The sequence below is a fragment of the Sturnus vulgaris genome, chromosome 22 (assembly GCF_052056855.1).
Source record: "Sturnus vulgaris isolate bStuVul1 chromosome 22, bStuVul1.hap1, whole genome shotgun sequence".
NCBI classification, from domain to species: domain Eukaryota; kingdom Metazoa; phylum Chordata; class Aves; order Passeriformes; family Sturnidae; genus Sturnus; species Sturnus vulgaris.
In genome coordinates this window covers 5,779,176-5,790,784 of record NC_142264.1, presented here as the reverse complement: position 1 = coordinate 5,790,784, position 11,609 = coordinate 5,779,176, and the positions used below count along the sequence as shown (strand labels likewise).

At 46.1% G+C, this 11,609-nt stretch overlaps 1 protein-coding gene across 7 annotated transcripts in view; it reads right to left on the bottom strand.

The window, feature by feature from the left end:
* Positions 1 to 1,235: 1,235 nt before the first annotated feature.
* Positions 1,236 to 11,609, bottom strand: part of DNM1 (dynamin 1) — a 71,812-nt gene continuing 61,438 nt past the window's right edge. For 3 of the 7 annotated variants that reach the window (XM_088177258.1, XM_088177263.1, XM_088177257.1), the window contains 4 exons: positions 11,204 to 11,374; positions 10,788 to 11,029; positions 10,226 to 10,432; positions 1,236 to 3,260 (listed from right to left, as the gene is read on the bottom strand). In XM_088177258.1, the coding sequence (XP_088033384.1) occupies positions 3,188 to 3,260; positions 10,226 to 10,432; positions 10,788 to 11,029; positions 11,204 to 11,374 (693 nt within the window). In that variant the 3' untranslated portion in view covers positions 1,236 to 3,187. The remainder of the gene's footprint in view (positions 3,261 to 10,225; positions 10,433 to 10,787; positions 11,030 to 11,203; positions 11,375 to 11,609) is intronic. The other 4 variants (XM_088177259.1, XM_014873155.2, XM_088177261.1 and 1 more) reach the window with 2 other exon arrangements.

Genomic DNA, 11,609 nt, shown 5'->3' with positions numbered 1-11,609 from the left:
CAAGATGCAAGCACAGGAACGCAGATTTCTGTCTGTTCAACAGGAGCGATGGTTCATTTCTTCATGTCCAAGTTAGTGAAGCTTTACAGCAGCACAGCAGAGAGCTTTTCTTCTACTACCAAAGGCAGATCATGTGCAGGTTGTTTTTTTTAAATGGTTCATATCTTGATATTTCCAAACACAAATGAAAAAAAGGGACACATAGCACAATCAGTGTTTTCCTGTGAGCCCCCAGGGGAAGCTGTTTTTTGAACTCCTTTCATTTAAATGGCACGAGTGGTGTCAGTCTCTCCTCAGCACAAGTTACCGGGCTGCCCGGCTCCCCAGAGCATGGGATATGTACATTCTGTATCTGTGTAAAATGGTGTATATTCCTTGAAGAGAGACTAAGCCTGTTCAGTGCTTACAGCTGCTCAGGCTATTCATAAATCTGTATCATAACTAATAAGGGAAAGGTTGTGATTTAAGACAGAGTATTATTGTAAAAGGAATAAATAGTTACTGGGTGTTTACTCTAGAACTGTGAAGGAGACAAGACCAATGAAGAAGGTTTGTGGTCTGTTGCAGAGGTGACTTAACCCTGTTACAAATTTGCTTTCTGAATAAACTTATTCAGAGGGGCATTGACTAGAGGTATTTCTTCTGCATAGACCACCTTGAAATTTGGCCAAAAAAAGAGAATAATGAATTCTTTATTGAAAGCACCTGCCCTGACAGTGATGCTGTCTTCACTGAAGTTTCACGGATGTTTTCTGTACAGACTGCTAAAAAGCCTGAGAGGTGGCTCTTGCCTAGCATTTCGTATCCAGACCCCAGCTTCAGATGCATTTTTTACCCTGATCCCTTTCAGGAGTGATTCCCAGACCTCACATTTACTCAACATCCACTTGCTGTGCTCCACAAGCACTACAGGCAAAAATCCCTTTTAAGAAGCAATTCGTGTGCCAACTCCCACCTTCTATATTCCCCATCTCTGAAGCACCTCCATAGAATTCCTTCTGCACAGGGATTTACCTTTCTGCACCTGACAAGCTGTTTGACTCTACTGCAGCTCCTGGACACTCACTGCTGATGCTGCTCCACCTTCCCTATCAGTGATAGCCCCTGATGGCATGTACAGCTTGTTAACTCTACGGGATTAAAAGATCAGGTTATAATCAAACACAGCTTGAAAACTACCCAGAGAAAAAGCAAGAGAAAGAGAGATGGTTTTATTCTAGTCATGGACACCTTCATTATACAGAAATGAGAGTTTATTTCATCCAATAAACAAGAGTGACAGGTAGATCACAAACTGCATCACAGCTACTACCAGCACTGAGACAGTTCACCCACAAGTCTGGGGTAATACAATAACCCAACTGCACACAGCAGAGAATTTAACAATCAGCTCAAAATCTCAACATTGGGATTTGGTTAACTTTTTTGGATGTGTGTGTGTATATATATATGTATATAGATATTCTTTTCCTACTTAAGTATTTCCTAAAATTCACATGGAAGCACAAATGGCTTTTAACACCTGGACATATATAGATTTTTCATCTTATATATATATTTATAGATATTTATAACAGTAAAGATATGTTTCTCATTACTACAATATACTTGTTTAACTCCTTTAAGCAGCTGGGGAAAAAAAACCCAAAAACAACAACCCAAACAAAAAAAACCCCAAAAACAGTTTCACTACAATCACATCTGATATGTGTGTGTCACAAATTACAAACAAAACAAGCCATGTGTGAGATTCGAGTCAGACCATTCCAGGACAGAACAGCTAAGAGGCAGGCAAAGAGTCTCAGAGGGAGCAGGCCTACATGTCAAATGGTGGTTTTGGGCTCTCCGGGCGGGCGGGACTGGCCTTACCCGGCCGGCTGGAGGTTAAAGACAAGAAAAACAAAGAAAAGGGAAAGGGAAGGAGAAGGGGGAGAAGTAGTAAAACAATAGTTAAAACACAGAAAGGAACTGGCATCAGAACAATAGAGGATCCACAATTAAGAGTAATAGCACTGAAACGAGAGAACTGCAACAGGAATCAGGCCTGGAGGACAGCCTGCAATACAGGTGGTTCATTTAGCTCTGGCAGAGACATGACATCTGAGATGTATAGGGTTGGTATATTTTTTAATTCTCGTCTTTTTTTTTTTTTATTTTTTATTTTTTTTAAATACATGTAGCATGAAAAGTAAAAACCAAACCTTAAGATGAGTTGTGATCAACAACGGTTACAAGTTTCCCCAAACACGTACCATCCACATGCAAGAAAAGGCTACGGAAGAAGTCACCACAGTACCCCAAAAACACTGGAAGATGTGCTTAGTTCAAAGCAGAAATATTTTCAACAAAACACCACATAGCAAACTCCCTGAAACATTTGGCTGTCCGTTTGCAAGGGGGGAGCAGTGTGTCTATTCCCCTCACCCTGCTGGGATCAGGAAAGTCAGCCAAAAATGGTGATGCAAGACAACTGCTGGCAGGAGCCAGTGTGTCCCCAGTAGGGATGGCCCGGCTCCAGGAGCCGGGTGTGAGCAGGTCCGTGAGCCCTGCACACTGAGGTGTGTGCACTATCTCACACTTCACTCTGGCAGGACTGGGTTGATCCATTGATTCCCCCCTTCACTGATCTCCCTGCCTCGCTTTGATACGAAGTTGATTGCACTGTTCCCAACATGAAATTTTTGCACCTTAGAAGTCAAGCTAATACACAGGACATTTAATCTGTTCCTAATGGGTGTCATGTGTTTTGACAGCATATTTTTGCTAAGCCACACTTTTGTCTTAAACTACAAGGAAAGAAAACAGCTACAGCTCAGTCCTGGGTGCTACAGCTAACTGGTGCAGGCAGGACACTTATCCAGGCTAGACTAGGCAGATGGAATTACTGGACGGACAGCCAGCACTTGGACCTAAGGATGTCCCTGTGGCTGATCTCTCCAAGGAGCCTGTGTACCTCAGGGATCCATGCCACTGAATGAAGGCTACTCTATGCTTACAAAGCAATACAGGACGCACGAGCGAAGACGAAGAGCTCAATCACTAGGCTAGAGTTTTACGACACACCGGGGAGGGGTGGGGGAGGCAGGGATGCGGGATGGATGAGAGGAGTGACTGTGGCTGTGGAAGGGAGGGTGGAATGGGGAAGCCACCAGCACGGCACTCGTCGCCAGCTGTCTACAGCCTCAAGTTATAAATCTAAGAGGGACGGTTCAGCCGGTCGGATTATGGTAGGTCGAGTAGGTGAGGCGGGGCCCCTTCTGCTGTGAAAAAGCAGGAAACAAAAACAAGAGAACACACACTGTGGTTAGCACAGCAATTGCAGTCACAACCACACATGCTTCTCCACTTCGCCTGAGCCAGCAAAAGAATCCATCCTGAGGCACAAACCCCCAGAGTGCAGCTCCACAAAGGAGACTCACAGGCTTCCCCTCAGCCTCGCACTGGCCTTTCTGCACAGCACAGATCACCAGTAGAGCAATCCCCTGGACTGCAAGTTTTGCTTCCCTCTAAAATTTGGAAGTGCAGAGATTTACTGCCAGTAAGGGCCCTGGCTCTGGGATGAGTGGAGAAGCATGGACAACAGTGAGCTCCTGTATCAAGCACATGACAGTCACACAGCATGGATGGGGTCCTCTGAGACGCGCTGCTGCCAGAGGCTCTTGGCTGGTTTGGAGGAGCACCTTCTTCTCCTGCCCTCGAAGCTAGGAGATTCCCTATTTTGACATGAGACTGATCTTAGATGTCAGGGGCAAGTTTATGACTTTCAGTTTTCTACTTCTGGAGCAGAGCAAATGCAGCTTCTACTTCAATAAAAGGAACTTTGGCTACTCCCACTCCATTCTGTTCCAACTCTTTTCCTGATACTTTAGCTACATAAATGAGCAGCAACTTAAGTGTTTGCCCTCTGCATGGATTAGGTGTTCTGGAATCTCCTTCCTGTAAGGGACTGGGGGAGAAAAAAAAGCTGGAACAAACAAGACAAAACCCCTGACATGGCTCTCAGCTCATTACCTGAAATATCACTTCAGTCTCAGACTACAGGCTGTAAGAAGACTATAAATAAAATGTGTTCTCTAAGACTGAATCCAATCTGTGCTTTTCCTTTAAAGCATGCTCCCTGCAGCGTCTGCGACCTCAACTGCATTTTGCTGATGTTTTCATTAAATAAATTGTTCAGTACCAAGCCAGAGGTCCAAACTGCCTGAAATGCAAAGAGCAAAGCCAACAGCATTTAGACCAAATGGAGGGGAAGCCCTTGCACTGATCATACAGGACCAGGTGTCACAGAATTAATGCCTCAATAATTCCACACTGACAAGATTTCGATAACAAAGAATCAACTCACTGCTAGAAATGAAGGCCCTCTCCTGACACAGGGACTGAGGGAGGGAAGAGGGGCAGAGGAGGATATTTATACCAATAATCTATAATCACACTGGCACTAGAGGAGTTAACACTCCTGTAAATTGGGGCAAGTTCCCTCAATTAGCAAATAAACCAGAGCAACTCTCCAGTCCTATTTATTAAACTTCAGTAGAACTTACTGCTCCAGAACTATTAAGCCTCAGAGCTTCATGACATGTGGGATCTGTGTATTATCTCTAAGGGTGCTCACAGTGTAAATGCAGTAACACCAAACCGTTGGTGGGTCCTACTGTCATTGGAACAGCAGCAGCACCTGAATTAAAACTTTACAGTACTTCAGCTCAACATTTAGTGAGATGCTGTTGCATCATCACGTTAGAAGGCATTTTCTGTGAAGGTTGAAGGACTGTTTGCATTTCAGGAGTTTCCACAGGTTGTGCTAAAAGCCTTCTGAGGGTTCACATGAAAAAAATGCTTGAAGCCACAGGAGTATGTAAAGTGTTCTGGAAGGAGTGGCCACTTAACCCTAGTAGGATAAACAGGGCTGAAAGGAGCCTAAGTAATTCACAGGGAGATGGGCTGCTTTTTTGTAATGTACTATGATTGATTTTTGCAGACTTATTTCTCTCAGCATTCAAAGCATTTTAGGATGTGGCCCTGTCACTTTTTAAATTTGTGGGCTGTTTCTGTTGAGGTTTTCTGGAGATGCTTGCAGAATCTGCCTGGTAAGGTAAGAAAAGGCTGAAAACTTTCCCAGCACTCGAAGGGACAGAAGTCTCTCAGGCAACGTTTGCCCACAAAATGCTGCTTCAGTCTGACTACACTGCTAGTCATACCTTTTTATATCACTGAAGTCACTTTTCTGTCAGGACAAGGAACAAAGTTTTGCTCACAGAGAAGCCTGTGGCTGTCTCCAGTACATGAGAAGGAAGACCTGAGCCCGGGCAGGAGCCCAGGGAGATGAGTTACTGTCACATCCTTTGAAGTCAGTCTTTCAGGCCATACCCAGAGGGAACACTGAGCTAATCTTAGATAAGAACCACTGGGCTAATAGGGAGTTCTGGTTGATAAGGATCTAACAGAGGTGGGAAAATATTACATTTATTCCCTTGAACTGCAAAAAGTTTTGGGTGCAATTTTTTGGATCATTTGGGTTGTTTTTTTTTAATTTTTATTTCCTTGGTGCTCTTTATGCCAGATTAAAAACAGAATGCCCCATAACAGCGAGTCCCAGAATGGGGTACAGACAACAGCAAGGCTCCTTCCCAATGTTGTTCACCCAGGATGCATGTTTCCAGGCTGTCAGGGATGTCTGCAGTAGATAGAATATTGGAGGAAACTGCTGATTGCTCCAACACCTCTGCAGTGTGTCATCAGTGAGGAGGGTTGACGATGACGTCCTCAAAGATGTCAATCATGAGCAATCACTGCAATGTGGCACCTCTCAGCTCTAACTGCAGTTCTCTGCAGCAGTAACAGACACCATCTACTGCAAGATGGGGGCTGGCTGAGACCCCCCTGCCCTAGAACAGGGTCTTGAACTTCTGCTATTCCTACTGAAGTAGGATTTCAGCACATGCTCCTCGCCCCCGGATCTCTCTGCCACAATCAGCAGCAAGGGAATCTGCAGGAGCTGCTGCTGCTCCACTCCTCTGTCATGAAACAACATCCAGAGAGAAAGGGAGAAGGGGCCCAAAAAAAATCCACACCTGCCCTGTTTTGCCCTCTGTACCTCTTTGTCAATAAGGGCTGGAGGGTCCCAAGAAAAGGACTCAGGAGAATTTGCTAATGTCCCTCTTCATATCCCCACTGACATTAACAGGATGAGCAGTACACAGCACAAACCCACACCTTGCTACATCACTGAACCACTACAATGCTGCAAAATGCAAGAAGAGAGAGGACAGGGAAATGGGCAGAGTGCTTGAGGGACACAGATTACTACACCCTTCCTCTTGCAGGGCAGGAGGTAGAGGAGAGAAAGCAGTTTGAATGGAAGCAGGAGAGTAACCTAGAAGGTAAAGGGTCAAGGGGAGAACAAACAAAGGGAGTTCACATCTATCTGATGATGGGACACAAGGATAAAAGGGAACATTCAATGTCAGAGTTACCCTGCACTCAGACATGGAAGTCCTGGTATTAATGATCCAAACTCCTCTTGACTTCCATGACCATTAGGGATACAGTGAGGATGGGAGCACTTCTCCAGCCAGACATTAGAATATAAGAAGAGGAGTCTGAACTATCAGCTCCCCAAGTCTCTATCTTGATCCTAAGAGCTGACAGACCAAATCAAAGCAGAGTTTATTCAGCTGATCTTAGAGTTAGTGTGGATATAAGCCAAATAAAAGAGTTTAGACCTTGTTGCCAGAGCTCATTCCCCCATCCCACCTTCTCTATTTAGAAGCAGAGAAAGGGTCCTCCAGACCTTAAATCAGGTACTGAGGCTTTCCCAGCTCCTGCAGCTCAAGCAGCTGCTCTGCCTCTGATCAGCCGGTTTTTCTGTTCAAGACTCCTCCCTTTATGAGATCCTGGCAGAGGTGGTTCATCAGACAAGGGACTCTGTTACTAACACAAGAACTGGGCAGCAGAGGAGAGCTGTAGAGCAATGCTGGAGGATGGGGACACAGTGACTCATGCATTGCAGCGAGAGTGCAAAACCTACCGTGGCTGCCAGTCCTCAGGGGTCACTGATAGTGATTCTGAAAGACAACATGAAATCAACATGGCAGTTCAGACAGTTCAAAGCAGAGGCCACACAGACAGTCAGGAAGGTGAAACAGATACACAGGTGCTTGCACAAACACAGTCACACATCCCCCTCCAAACACAGCACGAGTAGGGGGACTGCAAATACACAGAAAACACTCATAGCCTCATCTCTGCACACATCCAGACCCCGTTGTGCACAGGGGTGCATCAAAACCCATCCATCTGTCTGCACACCTACTGGCTGTTGCTCACTCACCAAGCTCCTCACACATCCAGGCTGACGTTCACACCAGTGTCATACCCAGGTTTCAGCACCCAGCAGCCGGGCACAGATAGCTGGGCTTGTCTCTCACTGAGGATTCCTATCTTCTGACCATATGAAATGTTTAAGAAAGAGCTCAGGAAAGAGGGAGATAATATGTAGTCCTGAGCACTACCCAAAATGGCACAAAGCAGGTGGAGGTTTTTCTGAAGGTCATAAATCATGCAATCAGCTACTCCAACCTCCTGAATAATTCAGGTCATACAGCTTATCATAGAATCGTTTGTGTTGGAAGGGACCTTAAAGATCATCTAGCTGCAACCCCCGGCCATGGGCACAGACACTGGCCACTAAATCACTAAGGAGATAATTTGTCTCTTGAATCTGTGTGTCCAAGAACTCTTTGGGAGTTCCAGTGATGTGTCCCCATTGTACTGACCAGCTCAGCAGCCAGTGAGAACAATCCCTGCCAGGAGGCAACCCCAGACCCATGCCCCTTCGATGCTAAAGAATGGAGAACCCATTAATGCCTTCAATTCATTTTCCCAATGGTTGAGTCATTCACACTGAAACTTCCTTAATTCTCCTTCAAGCTCTTCTACCTACAGTTTCTATCAAACCATTCTAAACTAAAGAGCCTAAATACCTGAGGGAATACCTTCATAGATTTCTTTCCCAGGTCAAATCCTAAATGCAGTCCATTGCACACTGATAGGATCTCGGATGGTTTGTAACTTTCAGCTCCCCAAATTATGTATTTGTCTATATGGACTTCCACAGTAAACTGAATAAATGCTAAGCAGAGAAGCAGGATGGTAAATCTTGTTTTAAATGTCCTGAGTTATATGCAGGAAAATCTTTCTGTGCAAAAAAATGTACCATGTGGTGATTATATGTGAAGATATGTTTATACACTTATGTTTATGAAAAAGGAATAGCGTGACACCTGTGTAAGTTCATCATTCATAAAACCAGATGCTCAAACCAGAGGCACAAAACTACCAAACTTCTACACAGACATCAATGAGCACACAAAGTACACCCAGCCACCACCACACATTTGAGTTCACTCCACACCATCAACTCCTCCATCAAAGCCCACTGGTGCTGAACACGAGAGCTTTGCTCCTCTCTCACACACACACTGCACAGCCCGGTTAGCAAGGGAAAGATGGGAATTAAAAAAGCGACAATGGAGATGGCATTCGTTCACCCATGGCAGAAGGACCCGAGTCCAAGTGCTAGCAGGGAACATTCTTATTCTATATACAGGAGAGGAAGAGAAAGAGTCCCTTGTCATTGGAAATTCTCCATTCATCAGTGAACTCAAATGACAAGCTGGTATCAGGATCCGGAGGAGTCTATGAACAACTGGAAGAATCAGAGAGGGGGATCAGAGAATGAGCATCACACTTCACAGCTTCTGGAATTACATTCTCAACTCCAGATCAGGGCAGTCAGTAGCATGCAATCCAACCTACCATCTCTCCTAAACCAAGGGGTTGCTCAGTCAAGCATGAAACTCTTTCCTCCTCTGCTCCAATGCTGTTTTTCCTACCTTTTCCTAAACCCTCCTACTCATGCAAAAGGCAGAAAAGCCATTAAGATAGGCTATGACAGATTTCTTCAAAAAAAAGGCCAATTCATTTCAGCCCATTTGGGGAATCCCATCATGATGGCCAGGTATATAGAATACTTTTCATGAGTGAAGAAATGAAACTGAGTGAAAGGAGGAAGATGGAGACAGAAAGAAGCATAAATATACTGAAAACAAAACCACAAAGTAACAGTATATGGAAAGGCAGGGTCACAAGAAGCAGGAGCCAAAATACACAGCAGCAGCATGCTGACATCCATAGGTGCCTCCACAGTCTCTGGGGCAACACTGAGGTATGTGAGGACAAGTTACTCTGGGAGCTGCATCAAGGTACATAGGAAGGACTGGGGCAAAGGCACCAAGAAAGTAAAACCATTTGTATACACCAGAGTCAGAAACTGGTCTATAAAGCTGTCTGGATTCATCCACCTCTGGGCTGGCTGCAGCCATACACCATCCCCAACCATTGACAGGCTTGGTCTTTTCACAGAAAATGGCGAACTTTCAGACTTGTGCCACCAGCACCCACTGGAGAGGTGCTGTCCACAAGGGAAGTGTTTCCTCTGGCATGTCACTGGGGAGCTTCTGGTTACGTTTGTTCTTTACACTGTAATTACCCCCTCTTCCTCAAGGGAAACTAAGTACCCAACATAAAAATATTCCTGTTTCCAGACTGCTTCCCAAGTTCAGGAACACGTACTCAGCCGCACAGGGGATAATCCCTTATTACTATGTTGAAGTGTGTCTGAAGTGACTGGACAGGAAAGGAAATGAGTTTCCTAATGGGAAAGTAAAGGTGTGTGATTTGAACCCTCTAGACTGGAAAATGCTGAAGTTGATTACACAAGCAACAAAATTGCCTAAGAATTCATTTTCCTGCCAGTGATCCTGCGATAGTCTCCTAAGCCAAAAAGCAACTGAACATGTTTGAAGGTCTTCCAACTCACCTTGAAGAACTCTGGGCCAAGAGAAAAGGGGCAACTTCAGACTTTGGGGAGCCCTACACAGAGGGGAATCTCACCCCAGTCCTGTGATTTATCTGGTGACTAGAGGCATCGGTACAATTGCTGTAAACCTTGGGTACAAGGTTTTCTCCCACATTCTTACAGAGGTTTGTAGACAGAAACAGCTGCCCCTCTGTTTCTGAGAGCTGCCTTGGCATCCAAAGGCTGTACCCACATCATGCACTCCAATCTCCTCCATGGCCCGGGCAGGCCAGGTGCTGCCAAGGCTCCAAATCCAAAACCAGAACATACTCCACCTGCATGGAGCAGTGTTTCAGGACTTACCTGGGAACACCAGGAGGAGCACGATTAGGCCGAGAAGGAACCTGAGGTGGGGGCCCGAAGGGATCAGGAGAGGCACCCGGCCTGGAGGGCACAGGGGGCGCGGACCCACCAGCAGGAGGTGGCCCAGGAGCTGGTCCGCGAGACCCAGGTCTGGCGGGGGGCACTGCAGGAGCTCTCCTCTGCGGCGTGGGGCTGGACGTGGGGGACCTGCCAAACAAACAAAGGCATTCAACTGCAGCAACAGCTCTGGGATCCCTCTGCCACCACAGGCTGCCTTCAGTGTTTCTCTCTAGCTTCCTATCACTTTACACACCACCCTTTGGCTTTCAAGAGCCACACCAGGCCGCAGGTCGCCTTCAAAGCTACGTCAGCCCCAGCCAACCCAAGGGTTTAGAAATCTCAACATCTCTAAAGACGTCCTAGGAGCCTGCCAGCAGAAATACCCAGGACTCTTCATCCACAGGAAGAAGAGGAGGACTCCCTGTGTCAGTGGGAGGCCCCAGCAAGGCACTGAAGAGGCGTCAGGCAGGTCTGCGGGGCTCTCCCCCTGAGCCTCTGGTACCTGCGTCCGGACGGTACGCTCTGCACCTGCAGCCAAGAGTCGTCCACCGGTGGGGGCATGGGGGTGCTGATGGTGCTGGTGTTGATGTCCCCGATGATGTTGAGGGCCTCTTTCAGGGCGTGGTACATGCGCAGCATTTCGTCGCGTCGCTGGGCCTGCTCCGCCGACTCCTCCATCAGCGTGTTCTGGTCGCCACAGGAGTACAGGTTTGCCAGCAGCTCTGAATGGATGAAGTCCTTGGTCTGTAAGTGAGCAGAGAGAGGGAATCGGTTTTCACCATCTTTCCCCAAAACACTCTATTCCGTCCCCATCTCTTCCTTCCAAGCTGCCTTCCGTTTTTCTTCATTCTTTCCCTCCCTCCCTATTTTCCTCCTTTCTGCCACCCCCACCTCCATTGACCACAGTGTGATAAGTACATTGTTTATCATGAGGTGCATGATTGTCTTCGGCATGAGGTCTCTGATGGTTTTGTTGACAATTGCCATGTAGGAATCCACCAGGTTCCTGATCGTTTCCACTTGTCTCTCCAGCTGAGGATCCATGGAGTGCATGAAACTATCTCCTCCATTCTCCTCTGCTTCACTGGCCTGCAGGAAAAAGAAGCAGATTCGTTCTTCAAATGTAACACAAAACTGCCTTTCCATGAGAGCTAAGAGAAGAGTAGAAGGGAACAGGCAGAAAGTGCATGCAATAAATAAAATTTATTTAAACTTACATTTTGAGTTGTGATTGTCAATGCACAACTCAGTTTGTACAGACTTCTCCAGCTCACATCTGAGAAATTTTAGTAATAAAGCTGCTCTCTTAGTAGAAAGTTATTAA